Source organism: Stylophora pistillata, chromosome 4 (genome assembly GCF_964205215.1).
Source record: "Stylophora pistillata chromosome 4, jaStyPist1.2, whole genome shotgun sequence".
In the NCBI taxonomy this organism is placed as follows: Eukaryota; Metazoa; Cnidaria; class Anthozoa; order Scleractinia; family Pocilloporidae; genus Stylophora; species Stylophora pistillata.
Window position 1 is genome coordinate 12,538,461 of NC_142522.1, and position 21,172 is coordinate 12,559,632.

The 21,172-nt window shown below is 37.9% G+C and overlaps 2 protein-coding genes and 1 pseudogene across 4 annotated transcripts; 1 reads left to right on the top strand and 2 right to left on the bottom strand.

Annotated features, from left to right (window-relative positions):
• Window positions 1–17: 17 nt before the first annotated feature.
• Window positions 18–2,714, top strand: LOC111334051 (uncharacterized). 3 transcript variants are annotated; one of them, XM_022939735.2, is made up of 4 exons: window positions 18–195; window positions 1,086–1,264; window positions 1,585–1,707; window positions 2,623–2,714. In XM_022939735.2, the coding sequence occupies exons 1-4, from the start codon at window positions 191–193 to the stop codon at window positions 2,634–2,636; spliced, it is 321 nt and encodes a 106-aa protein (XP_022795470.1). In that variant the 5' UTR covers window positions 18–190; the 3' UTR covers window positions 2,637–2,714. The 3 variants fall into 3 exon arrangements, with proteins under 3 accessions (XP_022795470.1, XP_022795471.1, XP_022795469.1); XM_022939736.2 differs by having other exon boundaries at window positions 2,663–2,714; XM_022939734.2 differs by having other exon boundaries at window positions 1,585–2,714.
• A 1,333-nt stretch (window positions 2,715–4,047) lies between these two features.
• LOC111334053 (RAB6A-GEF complex partner protein 2) lies at window positions 4,048–10,831 on the bottom strand. The gene is made up of 7 exons (XM_022939738.2): window positions 10,325–10,831; window positions 10,104–10,187; window positions 8,738–8,887; window positions 8,163–8,300; window positions 7,368–7,495; window positions 6,840–7,023; window positions 4,048–6,341 (listed from the first exon to the last, which is right to left on the bottom strand). The coding sequence occupies exons 1-7, from the start codon at window positions 10,644–10,646 to the stop codon at window positions 6,106–6,108; spliced, it is 1,242 nt and encodes a 413-aa protein (XP_022795473.1). The 5' UTR covers window positions 10,647–10,831; the 3' UTR covers window positions 4,048–6,105.
• A 3,638-nt stretch (window positions 10,832–14,469) lies between these two features.
• LOC111333940 (cyclic GMP-AMP synthase-like receptor) lies at window positions 14,470–16,741 on the bottom strand (annotated as a pseudogene).
• Between the last annotated feature and the right edge of the window lie 4,431 nt (window positions 16,742–21,172).

Genomic DNA, 21,172 nt, shown 5'->3' on the forward strand with positions numbered 1-21,172 from the left:
TTCGATCCGAACGAAAGTCAAGCTCGTTGGTTTTATTGCATTTCTTGTTGGAGCACCTCGCTAAGTTGTGCTATGTGTAGTTGGAAGTAGTTATTGTAGTATTTGTGTCTTAGTTAATACAAGCGTGTACTAGACACCCGGGGAATTTCTAAAAGACAGTGGAGAGTTTGAAAAGCTGGCCAAATGTTTTATGAGGTACAACGCTAGCTCCAGTCTTCGTAAGATGCGTTTTGACCTTCGAAAGAAATATTCGTTCTAGAGAAACTTGAAACAAAATCGTCACAACACTACTTCGACCACATTTTAAGATCCTTTTAATTTTTCCTACGGTTTAGTCTTGGTCGATGTATGTTGCTGCGTTATTGCTCTGTATTGTAAACCTTATTTTTCTCTATAACTCACCTACTTGTCATCTCGATCTGTCCTTGTAACCCTATTTTTGCAGTGGGTTTACGGTCAATTCGCCACCACAAAACTCGCCATAACTCAAAGTTAAGTCGCCACTGGTGGCGGTTTGACTTAAACGTTGTGTGTTTGTAACTTACATCAATAAACAGGTTCTTTCTGTGAGGGACAATGATGAGCCGGTGCATAATTTCTCATTGTTTTCTTTAAAAAAAAAAAAAAAAAAAACATATCACTGTGTAATTTCTGATTGTACCTTTTGAGAAGAAATGTCAAAAACTTGGGCTTTGTGCTTCATCAAACGACACTTATTCTTCAATGATTGAAACCCTTGATATTAATTCTCAATTTCTGGGCTTTGCAGGACAGTTTTTAATAATCCAGAGAAAGAGCATTAAATCTTAATGATAATGCTTCATTCTGACAATGGTATTAATCAAATTATACTACTACACCTTAGCTTTCATTTGATGTAAGTTCACACGAGAGGCTACACATGAAGTCAAATGGCTATCGGTGTGAATTTCACTTTGAGTGGTGGCAAGTTTTGTGGTTGTGAGCTTGTGGTGGTGGATTGACTAGATACCATGCATTGTGATATTAAGATGTATAACATTTTTATAAGTTTCTGTGCCTGTAGGCCCATCCATACTTAAACTCTCAAATAATCTTGCCTTTAGTGATGGATTAAGATTAGGGCATTTCATGGTGATTATAAATGGTACAACCTGCGTTACTAGCTCAGTAGTGGATGGACAAGTTTGCTTCACTTTCACTATGGCCATTACCTACCCAATGGCAGGAAGGGGTTTTTATGACAACGGTGTAAACCTGCTCAGTAATGGACTTACAGATAGAGGTACTCAGAACGTATCCTAGTGTTTGCATGGAATTTGATGGTTGAAACTTATTAAAAGCTGCTGAATTTTCTTCACTCGGTTTAATTTATTTTTGGAAGGGGCTGATTATTTTAACTGACTATCAACAGGGCCTGGGTATTTCATCAAATATTTGGGAAACTAGTTTTTATAGCCATTTATACATAACTTTTTGTAAATGTTAGATAAAGTAACTGTAACTAAAACTTAGGAAGAGTTTCAATGTACGTTGTTTGACATTTACTTTGTGCTGAGCGATCTGCTTTTTGTTGTAAAAATGATCATTTTTTCACTTCTCCAGGTGAACTAATATTCATCATCAGAGCATTTTGGTTTTACAGTCAAACTCAAGTATTTGAAACTCAAGGGAAGTTTGAAATTTCAGAGATGGCACCCAACACCTTTTTGACCAGAGTATTGTCTTGTAAGCTATGTTTCCTCTTTATATCTAAACTCAAGAAAAATTTGAAAGAAAAATGTTTTTTTGCTAGCTTTGATGCAATACAGTTCCACTCATACAGTGGCCAGATGGTCCCTCCAGATCTATTTTCTATATGAAGCTTGTGGTTGTGAAGACAAGTTAAAGATGTTCATGGGAGAGAATACACCTTTATTACAGGGTGGTGGCATTGAGCTTTGGCAAATGAAAAGAATTTGTTCTTAATTGTCTTACCTTGCCACAAAAACAAGTCTAGAAAGGCAAAAACAAAAAATATTTGGATCAATGACAACAACTTTGCCCCTACCCCTTCCCACAACCAGATATTTACCTTACCTTGTTATCAGGTAATCATTATTAGTTCAGAGCAGGGGTAGGTCAGGGCTTAACACTAACAGTAGCCAACTAGCCACAGACTAGTAGAAATTCAGTTTTGGCTAGTGTTTCTTGATTTCCACAAGTCAGTTTGGCTAGTAAATAAACTGAAATTGATGTAACATCTAAGCCACGAGGCTAGTAAGTAGAAAAGTTAGTATCGAGCCCTGTAGGTGTACAGTTGCTCAGATACTGAGCTTCATTCTTGGTGGGAGAAAATGCTTCTAAATTATGATTTAATGCAGTGCATGCACAACTATATTCTGTCACCATATATTTGTTAGCTTTAGCCTGTGATCTCTGAGAGTGTTACTGACCACTACTTTGGTTCAGAAGCTATCTATCATACCCCCATCAATGTGTAACCCTCGCAAGCGCCATATCTGACACCAAAGTATTGCATTCTGGTGTTCCGCAAGGCTCAATTTTAGGCCCTGTCCTCTTCCTTCTTTTTGTTAATGACCTCCCTCTATCATGGAAGAATAGAAATGGCTTATTTGCTGATGATGCCACTTTTTACGCTAGTGCCACAACTCTGACTGATGTTCAGGTACAACTTCAACAGGATCTCTCTGATATGGCAACATGGACTAAAGATCATGGTATGATAGCTCACCTGGAAAAGACAAAATACATGATTATTGGTACTCAACAGAAGCTGTCCTGCTGTGAAGAATGTGCACTGTCTTTGTGGCTGGAAGGTCGGCAACTGGAGCAAATTAACTCAAGAAGAAACTCTTTTGGGCCTGGATATCGACCCCTTCCTCTCTTGGTCACCCCATGTAGCTAATCTCAGGAGAAAAATTTTTAAGTGTGTTGCTGTTCTGGCTCGCATTAAATAATTCTTGCCAGTCAAATATCATATAATTCTATTCAATGCTATTATTAAACCTATTCTTGAGTATTGTGTGTCTGTTTGGAGAAGTTGTAATGCAGGACTATTGGATGCTATTTTTAAAGTTCAAAAATGATGTGCACGTATTATTCTTGATGCTCCTTTTCAAGCTAGAACTCTGCCACTATTTCTTGAACTTGGATGGCTACCCGTCAATCATATATGTAGAGAAAGGCAGCTACGTCTGTTTAAAAATATCCTGGATGGACATGCATCAGAGTACCTGACCCAGAAACTGTCATCATTGAAATACAACAAGATGTATGATACAAGGTCCCTGTTACCTGATTGCCTTCCTATTCCATGTACCAATAGCATGAAGTGCATGTTCTTTTATAATGCTGTTAAACTGTGGAATGATGTTACCCACGATAAAAACTGTCTGCTTTTTAAGTGCAAAACATTTCAAAAGACAATACTTTGAATTAATAGTGTACGAATTTACACCTGACAGCTTCAAAATTGACAGAGTTTTTTAGTTAACTTGATATTTAATAATTTAGTATTATGGTATTTAAGTTCTCTTTAATTTTTATTTTTGCACTTTAATAGTTTAGTATTTGAATATTTTAGTATTCAAGTAATTAAGTTTTCTAGTATCTTAGCATTGTAATAGTACATAGTATCTTAATATTTTAGTATTTAAGTGTCTTAGAAAATTAGTATTTTAGTTAGTTGTATATAATTCAATAAGGGCCATAAGGAGGAGTACAGTTTCTTTTTACTGTAATTATGTACTCTAAATAAAGTTTAAAGTTTAAATTTTCCAAAAGCGGCTCCAGGACCTGCTGTTTATACAATTATTATTATTATTATTATTATTATTATTATTATTATCATTATCATTAATAATAATAATTATTATTATTATTATTTTGTCATGGAGTACTCCCTCAGGGTGTTCTGCCTCTCACAATTGACTGGTTGGCTCACTCAACTTAGATGCTCCAAGTTACATTCTGTACTTTTACAAGGATCACAACACCCTCACTAATCTCCATTAAGTAAACAACATCGTACCTAATAACAAGGACCTCATATTAATACCAACAGACTTTATAAAATAATGTCATTTATTCTTGAATATATATAATTCCATTCATTTTGTTACAAGTAATCTCTCATACATAAAATGAAAACAGAGACCAGGGATTTCGGCTGATTTCAGGTCTGCATGTCAGTTGCTGTGCATGTACACTAAATTTTTCACAGTGCATTAGTTTACAAACAAACCCATCTGTTCAATTGTGTTTTAAGAGAATTTGCTCCCGTAAATATAGAACACTTTATAAAGATAAATTTCAGAGAAGGAAAAGCCACAAAAAATTTGAAGTCAGAACAGCAGCAAAACCAACCAAAATGCAATATTCTACTCAGACAAAACTGTGATGATTATTACAGTAAACAAGAAATTCACAGTTATTCAAAGCAACAAGTCCCTGGCAACCACCTAGAGTATTTTGCAAATATATTAAAAGTGACATGTTTGATCATACTGGAGATCAGGACAAGCAAGCACATCACAGAATGATCATTCTTCTCCTAAACTCTGGCTTAGCTTCTTCTTTACCTTAAACAGTAACTCACCAAAAATATTTCTGATATTCATAGTTTTCTGAGTTTGACAGTAAGAAAGTAGAAAAGGTAACAAATTAATTACAAGATGTAATGTGACAAAAATAGAGCTAAAATAAGACATTCACAATATCCTCCTCACCCCTACCAAATCAATAACATCTTCAACAAAGTTTGCATAGTTGCTTGATCCTTCAACAACCAGAAACGATCAAAATGTAACTTCTCACCACAGTATTCAGACATTATCCAGGAAACAGGTGATGAGAATACTAAACTTATCTGGTAGTAAAGGCTGATAGTTTCTAAAGAAACTGTTTGGGGCTGCGTCGGTGGGGGTAACAAAATAATTTGAATATATCAACAAGTTGAAATGGTAAATTGGCCACCGTTACGATTATAAAAGCTGACGTTTCAAGCGTTAGCCCTTTGTCAGAGCATTAGCTCTTCGTCATTTGCTCTGATGAAGGGCTAACGTTTGAAACGTCAGCTTTTATAATCGTAACGGTGGTCAATTTACCATTTCAACTTTGTTGATATATTCAAATTATTATCTGGTAGTAGTTATTCTGGACTAACACCAAATTCTCCTAACTAATTTAATAAAAAATGTGGAGTAGCTAAAGTGGAGAATTCACAATCAGAACTTTGGAGTTACCGGCATCAACAATTTCTTCCTGTGCGAGATATCCATCTCAAGCCAAGTTACTACTGTCACAAAAACCATAAGATGATATGTTTACAAGTGACTGTTTTCATATAAAAAAAAAAATGTGTCAAGATACTCAAAGTAAGATGTGTCTTGTGGAAAATAATCAATTCAAAATTTATATATTACTTTTGGTCATCCTTGTCATTTGGTCATCCTTGTCATTTCAGAGACACTGAACTATAGCTAGTCACACATCTGCATTGTGACCTTGTGACACAGTCAAAACTCAATAACTTAAATGGGGAACAAAAGGTACCATTTGAGAAACACAAGAGTCTAAGATCACTGATGATAAGATAATTTAAAAAGTTCATCAGTTTTATGTTTATTGTGTGAGTTTGTGGTAAATTTAAGGGCACTGCATTTGATTTCTAACTGAATGATTTTGGATACCTCTATCTAGAATTTGTGCAATTTTAGTTATTAACTGAAATAAGCATTCACCATCTTAAATTAGAGGGGAGACAATTATTATTTACTCATTTTGTTGTCAATGGTTTCCTCTCATTATTTTGAGAATCTTTGTCCCTTTCAAAATCCTTTACTAAAATCTCTGTGAGCAAACTCTTAGGCAAAGTAAAAAGTCAAAAATAAATAATTCTGTTCTGTAATAAAAGAAAAAGTTGTTTCTCCACCTAACACTGTAGTCTCACCAAGAGCTGGTGGTGTCTGGGTTTCCTCAACACAACATGTACACTATCCTGGGAAAAAAGCTCTCCACATACACCCAGATCCTCACTGAGTAAGGCATATTCATTGCTTTGCACTTGAGGTCACCTGGGGTGCCACTGAAAGCAGAACTCACAACCTCCACTAGTCCCACACCTTAGAAAACCATTGTACTACTTGTCTTGTGCATTGAGATAGAAGAAGCATGCAGTGGATTTGTAGCTATAATTTTGACGGGCAGATCCCATGACATAGTTTCTGCCTGAATGTCAGAGGGGCCCTGCCATGATGCAGTGTCTGTATAAGGAGTTGTTGGTTGAACAGGACTACCTCCCCCAGGTAATGGTGACAGAGCTAATGTAAACTCAAAATGAAGTCTCCATTTCAAACAAACTGTGGAAAAATGGGAACAATGACTGATTAACATTAGAAACTGGGATTACTTTGCACTTATAACCATGTTTCAGACAAAACTAGAGGATATGACCCATTAGGTGACAAATGAGTACAATAAGTCTCTGGGACAGGCATTGTTTTTTTGCTTCCATAACTAGCTGCCACAATGCACTTTCTTGATTCCATAAGATACAAATTCAAACATTTTACTCTGTGGAATTTTTTAGGGGACAATTTCCATAAAAAGACAAAAATCTCATCAAAAAATTGTTTCGATACATGAAACGTACTGTAAGCTACTATGACCCATCCCCAGGTCATGACATGACAAACTGTTTCTTATGATGAGTGCCCTATCCACACACATCCATTTTCTTTTGTCTAAGTTTCTCACTGGTTTAGTATTTTGCTGATCTAAACAAGGCCGAGATTAGTGAGCTTCAACCATCTGAGAATAAGAAACCTTGCAGAAAGATACTGAAACATCTGTCTTACCTAATTCTGAGACAAATTCTGGACAAGCAGTGTAAGGTATGGGTAAAACTAGATGTGTCTTTTTGGTGTGCAAACAATTTTCTTGAACAGAAGTGAAAGAAGAGTATGTTACATCTGGAGATTGCTTTGAAGGATTGCGTGAATTCTCAGGAATGTGTTCTTCACTTTGCAGGACAACTGAAAACTAGAACAAAAAAAACAACACAGTCAAGGTTACATTTCTAATAAACATTGAAAGAAAAAATTTCCAAAAAAAAATCACAGGTACATCAATTTGTAAGGTTTTGTTTCGTACTCCTTAATAAACCACAAGCAGACCTACAAATTCAACAAAATTAAATGCACCTGACTTGGAACAAAAATAACAGTTGAAAATTTCATTAGGTTGCATGTTTACTGCTGATAAAATTTGGCTGCTAAGCAATTTCCAATTGAGCGTTGAAAGTATTCTAAACTGACAAGGCTTTTGAAAACATTAATAAAAGTGCTCCACTGTTGAGAGCATCCAATCAGCTTTTAATTGGTTACCTTGAGGCAAATAACAAGAGAGTCCGAGAAGTCAAAGGATCCTACAATTTCTTCACCAATGCGATAAGCAGATTTAAAGAGACAAAACTTTCCTATAGATCCTCTGCTACTGACAATGTTATACACATCTGTAGAAAACAAAAGCAAAATTTAAGTACCAGTATTTAGTTCTTCTTAGTCTTTTAAAAGTAACATCCTGGAGTCCCTACCAATTTAACCTTACTGGATTCCACAAGAAATTGGATTGGAGAAAGTTACCGATAGATGACATTGTAATAACCATTATGTTATTTATTCAATCAAACACAGAACCTCGAAAAGGCACCCACAATGTAGGTAAGAAAAGTTTAGGGCTGTGGTCTAGCAGTGCCTGATGGCCCCTGGCACCTTACTTTTGCTCTTGGGCATCTCAAGAATCTTAGTTTTTTTCATGAAAAACATATGCTGGGCACGCTGGATTTCACAGTTTCAGAGCACTGGGCTCCCTTCAATTTTTCTTAGAGCACAGCCATGAAGTTGATAAGCACCCAGCCTCAAATAAGTGCCCACCCCTACCCCCTCACCCCCCAAAAACTGAAGTGCACAAGGAGAGTGTTAAGCATTTTTTTACTACCTTACAATCTTGAAATTCTTCATGTTTGATTCAAAAGTGATGATGTAAGGAAAATAAGATACCAATCACTCTTGGGGGTTTGAGTCTTTCAGAATATTAAACTGCAGGAAATGATCATGCAATCAAGCTGTATTTCAGTCCTAAATTCATATTTCATCCACAAACAGTAGCTCTGTACTTACGTGAATTTCTTTTAGAGGTGACTGTAGTTAAGATGTCCACTGCTAAATCTAACAGAGAGGTTTCTGGGGTAGAATCATCTAAAAATGGATTTTGAGAATTTTCTTGCTTGCATAAAAATTGTTCAATCCTACCAAGTCCTGTGAAACAAAAGAAATTAGAGATGGATGTTTTAAACAATAGGGATAAAGAAATGCAGGATCCCCATGAGAAGATGAACCAAATCTTTAAAAAAAAAAAATTAAAGCTAATTGGGTTCTTGACCTCTGAGCTACTGAGAACTGGTCAGTTAAGTAGATATGCATCAATGACAGGCATACTGGTTGCTCAATAAGCACCTTGTGCTAATATTGTAAATTTGAGATCTATTGTGGACCGAAATAGGCCTTCAAATTTACATGTGCAAGCATGTCAGAAGCAAGTTAAGTTTCCATTATTTAATGGAAAAATGTGATTGGAAAGAAATGCAACAATAAACTTTTTCGCAAAAAATTTTCTTTTCAATGAAAATTTTCAGCACATGATCAAAATCAGTTTTTCATTATAGAGGATTTTTCTTGATCCATGGTTCACTCACCTTGTGAAGACAATATTCTAACAGGTAATCTTAAAAGTTTGGAATGTCCTTGAACTCTACTGGTGCCCACAGTGATCTTGTAAGAATATTTCACTGCATGTCCTTTGTATGAGGGCACTCCATCAAATGAAATTGTGTCACTATAAAAATCTGAAACAGTCAAGATATCTTCCACTCAACGATTTCTTATTAAGGTTTAGTGATCAAAATTAAGAAAAAGAAAGGTCACTACTCCTTTAACCATTTAGCTTCCAGAAGTGGTCAACATGTAACTTCTCCCAATAATATCCATACATTATCCAGCAAAAAGGTAATGAGAATACTCAAACTTATCAGGCAGAAGTTGTTACCTTGATCAAACACCAAATTCTCATTACCAATTTATGAACTATAAATTCAACACATATTGTGCAAGATTTGTTATGCAACACGGTTAATCATGTCATGTCTTGGGCCAGTAAGGAAACTTTCTGGTCATTAACTATTGACTAACTTGGATTTTTATAGAAGCCAAGAAAGCTGCCATCCTATAATGCTGCAACAACAAGTTGAAAGTCTGACAACAAGTTGGAAGTCTGACAACAAGTTGAAAGTCTGACAACAAGTAAATTTTGTAATGTTTGACTTAAATCAAATTCCTTTTACACAGGAATCATTAAAATGACTGATAAGCTGATATGCTACAACAATAAAACATAAAAGATATGCCAGTAACAGTATTAGCTAAATTAGTTGATTGGTATCATAAACCCTAGGGCATAATGTAATGTGATTACAGCATTAGAGTACCAGCATATTCCGAGATCTTGTTTCATGCAAAGATGATTGAAAGTTGGAGGAAAATACTCAGCTTAACACTTTGAATGTTTAAGATGCACAACGCGCAACAAATTCCTTAAATTTAACAGTAAAATTCCCCTCCAAGCTGCCAGTCAATCGCAGAAAATCTGCACTATAAAAGTGCAATCTCAGTAGACAACTCTAAACTAGTTTACATTTCGATTGATCAAAAACTTCGAACGCAGCAGAAGAACTGATTTACTTAAGGAAAAAAGGTAGACGTGTTAAATATTACTACTTTCGATAAGAAAACATTTCACGGATGAACGATACCGTAAACAAGGCACTTTTCTGAATGAATTAAGATACCCCTTGTTATCATTTTACGAGACAAAGTGGCCCACCAGAACGTTTAAGTGACGAAGCAATACCAAGAAATTCGAACGACTCGTGAGTTACGGATCGCTCTGGAGTTTGGGAAATTGATATTATCAACACGTTTGCAATACAACTCGTGGACTTGTCAAATAAGTATTCACGCAATTAAACTCAAAACTGCATCACTTCACAGGCACCGTAAACTTACAAGTTCTAGATTCTCCAGGAGCAAGCTCCAGATCACAAAACAATATCTTCGGTTGTGTAGACAATAAACAGCGACCTTGCTCTCCTGCAACAGACATACACGTATCAGATACAAAACACGACATCACGATCAATAATTCACCATTTCTCAAACGATAATAGTATACCAGCAAACTCCAACCATAAATCATACATGTAGTAGAGAAGCGTTTGTACTCTAACCTCTTGAGGGAACGAAGCTTGTACAGGAAGCATTAGCATCCGGCGAAATTTGGTTTAGCGTTCGATCCATTCTCGAATTCGTAGTTGGAAGAAGAACCCGAGATTCGTTTACCGTACACTGGCAATGTATTTGAGCGCTCGCCCAAGCAATTCTGTCCGTTTCATTGCTCCCAATGGAACACTCGTTATTAACCTGATTACATGGATGATTGCAGGTCCCTTTCTTGCCATCTGCGACGTTTGTAAAAATAATTTCACACTCGATACATTCGCCAGCGAAGAAGACAGAACCACGGAGTAGGCGCACTTTCACCTCGATCATGGCCAATAAAATCAAGAAATCATTCTCTTATTCTCCGTATGATCTTCTTCCATTTCCAAACTAAAAACAAAGCACTCAGTAAAGTCTAAGAATATTTACGCCGACGAATATTTGGAAGATCGTTTCCGAGTGGAAACTCTCTATCCGCTGCAACCGCCATAATAAGAGTTATTCAACGGAAGGCAGCTGGCCAACTGTGATTGCAGGCGTCACTAATTCGCGGCAAACGGCCCGCCAGTTTACGGAACCATTAATTTTTTGTCTCAACTTTACGTTTTCTTCTGACTTCATTTTCAGTGCGAACCGCTCAAAGGAGAGGAACATTTGAGGAGAAATTGAGCGCTCTACTCACCCTCCATCCCTATCCTTTCATTCCTAATAATAATAATAGTGATAATGATAATAATCCTCCACTTTATTTAAATCACCAAAAATATCTACAAAAGTTTGACAAAAACCCTAAAAATCGAAAAACACATTAAAATGTCCACCAGAAGCTAAGAAAAACACACCTCGTCTACGTTTACTTCTCGAGCTTTTCGATAATAATAAAGATGATAATAATAATGATAATAAAAATGATTATAGTTTTTTTTTGGAATTTCCCTTTTTTTTGGCATTTTACAAAACATTACTCTACTTACAATACACTACAGGACTCAGTTACAGTACGTTGCTTACAATAGTTGCTTAAAAATGATTATAGTGATAACAATGATAACAGTAATTTTAAGTCTCTTGACAAAGGAAATGCAAAGTCTTCAAACGTTCAACGTAAAAGAATAAGAAAAATTTACTATAAAAAAAATAAGAATGATCTATAACTGATGAGTTTAAGGAAGTCTTGCTCGACCCTTCTGTACTTCTCTATTAATCCTAATAATAATAAGTAGACACAACGGAAAAGCTTTTTAGGATTAGTTAATGTACATTTATTTTTTACTCCATGGCTCACAGGTTACGGTTTTCGCCCCGTGCTGCTTGATTAGAATGTAGCATTCAGTTGATTTCTCTGCGATAATAATAATAATAATAATAATAATAATAATAATAATAAGTAGCAAAGGTGCGGAGGTGCCAAATTGAGAAGTTAGAGGATGAGATCAGAAACCAACGTTGGCAAGGGCGTCTAGTGACTACTAGTGAATAAAAAGGCTGATAGTTTCTAAAGACACTGTTTGGGGCAGCGTCGGTGGGGGTAACGAAATAATTTGGATATATCAACAAAGGTGAAATGGTAATTTGGCCACCGTAACGATTACAAAAGCTGACGTTTCGAGCGTTAGCCCTTCGTCGGAGCGTTAGCCCTTCGTCATTCGCTCCGACGAAGGACTAACGCTCGAAACGTCAGCTTTTGTAATCGTTACGGTGGCCAATTTACCATTTCAACTTTGTTGATATATCCAAATTATTTAGTGACTACAAGGCTAGAGGATGAGGATTTGAGTGCCGATGGGTGTTTCTGGTGGCTCACAGAGTGGAAGAACTGCCCGGTCACATATAATTGCTGGACTCGTCGAGCTATACGAGCTGCTCTAGATCTTGCCAACGCGAGTATACATGAGTCAGAAGATCCACACAAGCGGGGAAGGCGAGGTGAGGTGCAGATTATGTGGTAAGGCTCCAGAGAGCGTGGCTCATATCTTGTCAGGATGTAGTGCGCTGGCCCAGAGCAAGTATCTCTCTAGACACTACGCAGCACTGAAGGTACTGTTATACGAACTGTTGTATGATGAGGGAGTTATAGACGAGATCCCACCCTGGTACTCACCCGACAAGCCCAAGCCTGTTTATGAGTCAGAGAATGTTAAAGCTCATTGGGATGTCCCTATATATGCTGATCAACAAGAGGTCAGATGCAGTAGGGTGGATGCACACATTGTAAATCATATGTGCAAGAGAGTTGTGACGCTGGAAATGAGCTGCCTGTGGGTTAACAATCGGACAAGAAAGGATTAAGAGAAGACACTTAAGTACGGACCCCTTCACTGGGAACTAAGGCAGCAGTTCCCAGGCTACGAGGTGAAACAATATAACATCATAATGGATGCCCTCGGGGGGGTGGTCACGGGAGCTGGATGTCATGGTGCGCGAGCTGGTGGGAGGCAGAAGCACAGACGTACTGCGAAAGATGCAGAGGGCAGTACTCTCGGGCACGCTGAATATTGCCCGGACTTTCAAGGTGGCAGTTTGAGTTCCTGTTAGAAGGAGGACCGTATACACAACGTAAAAGCTTTTCAGGATTAGTTAATGTACATTTATTTTTTACTCCATGGCTCACAGGTTACGGTTTTCGCCCTATGTTGCTTGATTAGAATGTAGCATTCATTTGAATTCTCGGCGATAATAATAACAACAATTTAAAACATTACAATAACTTCGCGTGGGTAATGGTTTTTCCTCTCGTACATTTCCAAATTAATTGACGCGGAACACATCTGTTAAATTCGGTTCTCTAGGATCAGACTCGTATCAGACCCAAACTAATTTTGATAACAAAAACGACCTACATATAAAAATCGCGAAAGCAACTACTAGTTCGTATTGAAAGAATTTCAAAAAACGTACATCGAAATTATCCTTATAAAAGTAAATTGCATTTAAAAAATATATGAGAAGGGAAATGACACTCTTACTCTAAAAAACTGTAAAAGATAACTTAAAATAATAATAACAATGATAATAATAATAATAATAATAATAAGACTAAAAATAATGATAACAATGGTAAAAGGAGTGATATTTAAGAGTGGCTAGTTCAAGAACCTCACTGTTCCTCTATCGGTCTATCCTCTAGGATCTAATAATGATAAAACTGGCCTCTCTTGATAATTTTAATTTTTCCTGTTCATTATGAATTATTTTCTTATTTCATTGCAATTTCTTCTTTTTTTTGTGAGACCTGTGTTTTATACAACAAGGCACTATGTTCCAATATTCCATCGAGTAGGGTCACCCAATAAACTTAAAGTTTTGCTCGCTTTACAAACTCAGCGGCTCATTTGAGCATTTGTCGCTGATTGAAATGGTAGAATGCTTTCTTTTCAAAAAATTAAAATTCTCTTCAAAGTTTCCACGATATGCAATGAAACCTATTTAGATATTTCTACAAGGAAAAGTCTGTCTCCATTTATATTACGTACGAGGCGCCACTGTGAAATTATGTTGAGATTTTTATCATCTTTTGTGGTGTCTCGGCAAGAACGAAAAATATTATCAGGCCCAGTAGCTTTCATGATGCGCCGATCACACCTTTTAGGACATTTCTACAACGTAAAGCGTTGTTTTTTTTCGCACGCCATCCTGACATCATGAGACATGATTGTGAGACCTTTATCTTCTTCTGTAACAATAAGTGGCACCGGGAAGTCAGGCGCGTAGCGTCCTCTACGCATCTACGCACGCGCGTACTTGAAGTGACCAGAAACATTTGTAAACAATGTTGTGTTTGCGCCAAGTTTGCTCAAAATAAGGGCAAGACGCTTTATTCTTTGCTTGTATTCACACAACTATTTCAAACAAGAAATAAAGGACGCAGTATTTTTCGCTCAGCTTACTTAGGTTCCTAGATCATATGTACTTGTGCGTACTTGAAAAAATGACCACGCTACGCGCCTGGAAGTCCAGCTTGGGAAACATTGTGAATACGTGCTGATTCCGAATAACATTCGAAGTCGATCCGAAGAAATCGTCACCAAGCATTGAACGACCGAAGATGTTCCGAAACAAACAAAAGCCAAGAGCGAGGGATATAGGGTAAAACGCTGCGGACTTTGTTGTGGGCTAGGAGGTCGTCGTATTCTATTGTTACACTCACTCACACTTACTCACCCATCATCGAGAACGACATTATGGCTTTGCCTCGATAAAAGCAGTAGCCATACAAAGGAACCTTACCAGACGGTGAATGAAGGAAAGAGGGATAGCTATTACATATATTTAAAAATTAGTAAGAGTGGCCATAACTTTTCTCGCTCAAAGTTATGCAAGATAGGAAAGGATACAACTTCTTTCCAAACAAAAAAGTGAAACTTCACGCACATTACAACTTTAAGAATTTGTCACTGAAAACATTAAAGCGTCTCTCTAACATTCTTGAGCCGCTTCTAAGCGTATTTACCTCTGGAATCCCTAGTTGGGCGTCAGGAAACCTGACAGTAACTCTCAGAACTTTCTTTCAATACCCACAATCAGAAACTGTTTAAAAAGAGCCCTTACAATCGGAACTACCTAAACATCATTTACCAGTCCTTCATTTCATCAAGCAATACACCAAACCGAAATATGGCGTCCAATTTGAATTGCCATTGTTCTCGACTGACTAACCTCTCACACATGTGATAATCCTTTTGTGTTTCCACATCAAGACGAGGCTAGTAAGTCCAAAACAATGGTAATTCAAATTGGACGCCATATTTCGATTCGGTGAATATAGCATGTGAGTTGACCCTTCCAGTCTCCAGTGCTCTTGGGACCACAGACTATAGCTGGGAAGATCGTCTGCACTCGTCACCATTCTCCGACGCGCTATTTTCTCAAACAGTTGTCCGACTTGACTCAAGGACTTCGTATCTTTCACATGAACATCTGTCAAAATCGAACTCTCATTTGGAGCAACTAAGTTAAGCAAAGCTTGAACATAGATGTTCCATAAACTTTTCTCTCTCCATTCTCCGATATAACTCTTACCGTTGCTGCAAAGGGATCAGAATCCTGATAAACTGCTACCACACTTTTCATCGTTAAGGATTTTTGGACGACTTCTTCCAAAGAAGAATCTCGGAGACAAGTGTCCCAAAAGCCACTTAAAAGTAGCGTAGTGAAAGATCTTTTGCGATAGATTATATAAATAAAGTCCTCTTTCAGTTTGGTCAAACATTCCTCGAAGTTATAAACATTCATGTTGTCGACGGAAGATAAACCATCAAGGAGAATTGTGATGATACTGGCAGCATTTAAAAAATCCACTTCTTGCGTAATTGAGGAAGGGAAAATGTTATAATCTGCGTAGAAAAAAATTCGCGTATTTCTTTCTTTCAAGTGATCGATGAGACTACGAAGAATGTTGAGGAAACGTTGGCTTAGTTTGTTTCCGTTGTATTTCAAAGCATTAGCCACTGATTCGACGGAAAAAGTCCAAAATCCACTCTCGTTCGGAGTTTCTTTGAATTCAGTAGTAGAAATATCAGGAAAAACGATGTGACGCAATACTTTCAGTAACCTGAGGCACTTGGCTTGACCGCTGTCGGAGCCAAATGTCTGGGAAAACAATTCCTGCTCTAGGCATGACTGCAAACAACGGAGACAGAAACTTTCTGGTCGTACAGCGGTATCCCAATCAGTAGAGAAATTTGGCTGAACTTCCGTGAGCATATTCCTGTACGAACCAACGGCATAGTAAAATGGTAGCTTGTCAAATAGGGATCGCAGTACTCTTCCTGTAGGGGTCTCAAACTTGGTATCAACGGTGTCGGGTGGATTGTTTATCCTCATGGCTAAAGCCAAGTCAACGCTGATTCGTAAACCCTTGTATCGTTCTCCGCTGTTCCATTCGAGTAAAGGAGTATATGCTGGTCCATGTTTTAATAATGGCGACTTCGCCGGCACCTTCATGAACCAGTACTACTTTCATTCCGCATGCCTCAAAATCTTTCGCTTTCTTATTGAAGATCTTATAAAATGGTGTCTTGACAGTCTTCTTCCACTCAAAACAGCCATACTTCAAATCCCTTTTGGAGTCAGGGAAAGAGAAACAAAGGTCTTCCCAAGCCAACTCGTCTACAGGGAACACCATCACTGTAGAACAAGGGACTTCGTGAAATTGATATTTCTCAGGGCCAGAGAAACTGTCGAGTTGAATGAGGTAGTCGAATTCATCAGCTGGCTGTCCGACCTTGGTTCCTTCATAAAAGCTTCCGCTATAGATCAGCGTTGTCCTGAAGAAGGGATTTTCTCTTCTCACTTCCAGCAGGATGCTCCTTAAAACCCTCATTACGCGGCTTTGAATAAGACTGACTTCTTGGCAGTTAGGGATTTTTCCTTTTTCTTTCGTCTAAGTCCTGCAGAAAGAGATTGAAATGACCATTAGCCATCATATTACATCTCAGTCAGTCAGTTTAGCAACACTGACCAACGAGCTAGTCTAAAATGACGTAGTAATTTTCTTTCAGGTGTAGTACTTAGTTCCCACTCCGGCGGCAAAATGTTATTCCTAACGACTCTGTTACCCTTGTTAAGAGCAGAGGTAAGCCCCCATATTCAACAAATTCCGGTGCGTAACACTCGTTTTAATCCACTAACGCCAGATTCTCCCAAAGGGGGTATCGCTAATCCATGACTGAAGTTTAATCTTGGTTTTGATCTCTCTTCAATAATGCGCGCTGTTAGCGTGTTGTGGAGTCTTCGCGCAGGTCAAACCTGAAGGCAGTAATATCAAACAGTAGTGGTGTCGACTTGTAAAGGACGGATGTTATCCATGATTTGGGATTTATATTAATCATCACGAGCCACGTGACAAAGTGTCACGCCAGAGTATTTTGTAGATCACGCAGGGTGTTACTTTAATGAGAATAAAAAAACCAAAACAACAGGTTTTTTAATCAAACAATCTTGATGTTAAAAAATTCCTTAAAAGACTAGCAAGACGGGTACTCTTCCCTAGTAAACAATGCCAAGCACATCCTAGTTAGAAAAAATGTGCATTTATGAAGTTTTCACGAATCAGTCAACATGGCCATCATTTCTATATCCTCGGGTGTCAAACATTCGTAGCCAAAGGGAATACACTCCATCCCTATGTTTGATTAATTGTGACTGTGGTCACATGAATGCTTTGACCAATGAGAGAGCAGGATTTCACCCATCATCCCCTAAAGTGACATGCCACCTGGTTGTGGACCCGGCCAGTCAGAAGCAGTTTTTAATTAATATAGTGTTGTTAATAATTAGGTAGTTGTAGTTTGATCTTTCCGTAAATAGCTGATGAACTGCCCGTGGATAGATAAAATTATTGATTGATCGACTGCTTAATTGATTGATTGATTGATTGATTGATACAACGCCAATCGTTTGATCACGATAAAACAGAATGGGCTGTTGTTTTTCAGTGACTTTAACGAAGGTAGAAGAAGAAGACAAACTGCCTAAACAGACGGAACGCTGAAAATATTCAGGCCCCGTTATGGAATTCATCGTACCCTTTTGCTTTGTATTGAATTTGCATGAATAATTAGCACCTCTTTGTTTCTTTTAGAAAGCAAAGAAATCAAACTGCACGGGCTAAATTCGACGAAGTTGAAAACACTTTTCGTTTAGTCACTTTAAACACTCAAATTAATTGTCTGTTTACAAATGATGTGATCCTTTTTACTTAAATACATCTCGTTTTGTTTTATAGATGGAAATGGAATTTGAAAAGTTACGAAAGGATGATAAAATGCTCAAAGAAAAATTAAAGAAAATGAAAGGAAAAAAGGGTAGCAAGTAAAAAAGATGGCGCAAGAGAAATAGAGAAAAAGGCATCGAACAGCAGAAACGAGAATTGATAAAAAGAAGAAAAAATAGAGAAGAGAAGGAATTGGAAGAGAGATCGTCCCGTGCAATGCATCAGGTGACGCCCAAACCGCTGTCAAAGTCGTGGAGGATTAGTCCAAAGCACAGAAGATGCAGCTAAACGCCGATACAAAGTCATGGTCATTGACTTCAAAAGGCAGAAACACCATTTCACTCTTCTCCTAGTACACGGCAAGGAATTAGAGACTGTAGAGACCGCTAAAATTCTGGGCGTGACTGTTCCGCGTAACCTTAGTGGAATAACCCCGTTAATTATTCCATCAAAAAAAGCCAACAAACGATTATACTTTTTAGTCCTCCTAAGGAGAGCCCGCGTTCCAGTGGAAGATATAATTAATTTCTATTTTACAACAATACGTCGTGTTCTAGAATACATCGCGCAAATATTCCATCATGCGTTACCCGCGCATCTTAGTGATGACATCGAAAGGGTCCAAAGGCGCGCACTATCTATTATCTATTATTTCACCAGAACTGTCATATCGTGACTCTTAGATAGGCATGCTTTAGCTTTGCTCTACGACCGACGCAAGAGGTTATGCACGGATCTGTTTTTGTCCATCTCAAATCCATTTCATAAATTATACAGTTTGCTGCCAGATAGACATCATTCAGCATGCAACACAAGACGCCAGCGCGTTTTTAACATGCCGCGCTTCCGCACTGATCGTTTCAAGTCCTCATTCATTCCGGCTATGTGCGCGAGGGCTAATCTAGGGTCTTAGCATCGACTGCGTATTTATTCCAATAAAAAAGTACGCAATTCAGCCTATGGCGGCAAAGTATTTTTATTTTTGGGTAATAAACTATCTATCTATCTATCTTGGAAAGTATGAGAAAAGGACAAAAATAAAAGTAGAGTGAAGAAGGACGAAATAATTTGAAGAGGCGGAAAATACAGAAAACCCTAAGAAAATAGTAAGATGAAGAGAATGGGAGAAGGAGAGAAAATACGAAAGGAGAAAAGAGAAATGAGAGAGCGGGAGCCAGAGTTGAGAGAGGAGTAAGAACAAGAGTGGAGAGTGACTAGTGAAATAATGTTGAGGATTTTGATGAATCGTTTTTTTATCCTTTTGTTTTTAAAAACAATTTATTGTAAATTAGTTTTTTCTTTGTTTTGTAGGTCTTGAGCGCGACCACTGAACAGATATTATATGTGTTTTAATGAATGAATGAATGAATGAATTCCTTATTCATATTGCGCCCTTTCTATACAATATTCAAAGGCGCAGTACCCCCCTTGAATTTGATAGACACTACACAAAGATAGACCACAACGTATGATGCACGATCCTCGCAGTAGAGAGCGCTATTTATGCAATAGCGAAAATCAGACCTGAAAAAAATCAGGCCTGTACGGGATTCGAACCACTGACCTCTGCGATACTAGTGCAGCGCAGTTGGCTTGTTAGCTCAATTGGTAGAGCGCTGTACTAGTATCGCAGAGGTCAGTGGTTCGAATCCTGTACAGACCTGATTTTTTTCAGGTCTGATTTTCGCTACTGCATAAATAGCGCTCTCTACTGCGAGGATCGTGCATCATACGTATCTACAACCGCAGTTCAAAATATATGAACTTCATATATTCATTGTATAGACCACAACACCGGGCACTATGTGCCCTACTCTTTTCAAACAGTGTGTGGGTTCTTTAACGTCCCACAATTAAATTTTTTATCACATACAAGGGCTTGTGAGACAGGACCTCCATTTATCGTCCCTATCCGAGAAGACTAGAAAGTCTAACCATTTGCAAATATTATTACAAAGGCAGCACTTTCTTCTCAGTTATTTAAAGACCCTGAGTGTTGGTCCGGTCGGATTTGAACTCACGACCTCCTGCACAACAGTCCGGCGCTCTACCAATTGAGCTAACCGGGAGACGGTTAAGTGAAAATAGAGTCTATTGTTTTACTGTGTATTGAATAACTACCACTGGTTAAGCTGCAAAGAAGTTTCGTTTTATCAATTAACAAACACAATGAAGCTACCCATCAATTTCATTGCAATTTCCGTACCAGTTTACTTGACTACTTAGCCCTCACTTTTAAGAAATACAAAGGGATCTTTAAACATGCCTTCTAATTCTTACATCCGTTCTTCGGTTGGTTTCTAGAACCTACAATAGACGTACTTGCCGGAAGGCTTAAATACTGTTTTCTGAATGAATTTACACCACGTATACCATTTCCCACTGCTATCGTTTTTCTTTATTCATGATGTAGTGCACCACTCTTTGCGACCTCTATCGCAGACGTAAACGGTTTTGCTTTGCGCATCCAAAGTCATTTGTACAATCCATCCTGCTCCTCTTTGTAATGGTTTTCAATGGAACCCTCTGTTTCAAAAGCACCGAAGGCAATATACTGAACTGTTTAAAAAGGTATCCCCTGCAGTTACACGTCACGTAGTTATGGACTAATGATTGGGGGATAGGGGGTGTTGGTCTTGATGGACTGTTAGTCCGTGTAAATGTGTTTGACTGTTAAAACGTCCCTAGCAATATTATGTAATAATACTGCCGTGGGGGGGTACCCTATCCCTCGACTTCTAACTGGTCCACAACCACTCTAAGGGATACCAACCATTGCCTTTCCTTTTGTGAATACTTTGTAAAGTAAACAATATTTCAAGTTGGCCACTTTTTGGTTACGTGGATGAAATCCTACTTTCTCATTGGTCAAAGCATTCTTGTGATCACAGTCACAACCAATCAAACATAGGGATAGGGGCGTATCGTGTTTGGCTACAAACGTTCGACACCAGAGGATATAGAACTTCACGAGTGCTCATTTCTCTGTTTATGATGATGCTAGACACTGTCCACTAAAGAAGAATACACTTCCCGCTTGTTATTTAAGAGATGTTTTCTTTTCTTATTCCCATCAAAATAACATCCTGTGTGACCTACAAAATACTCTGGTGTGACACTTTGTCACATAACTCGTGATGAT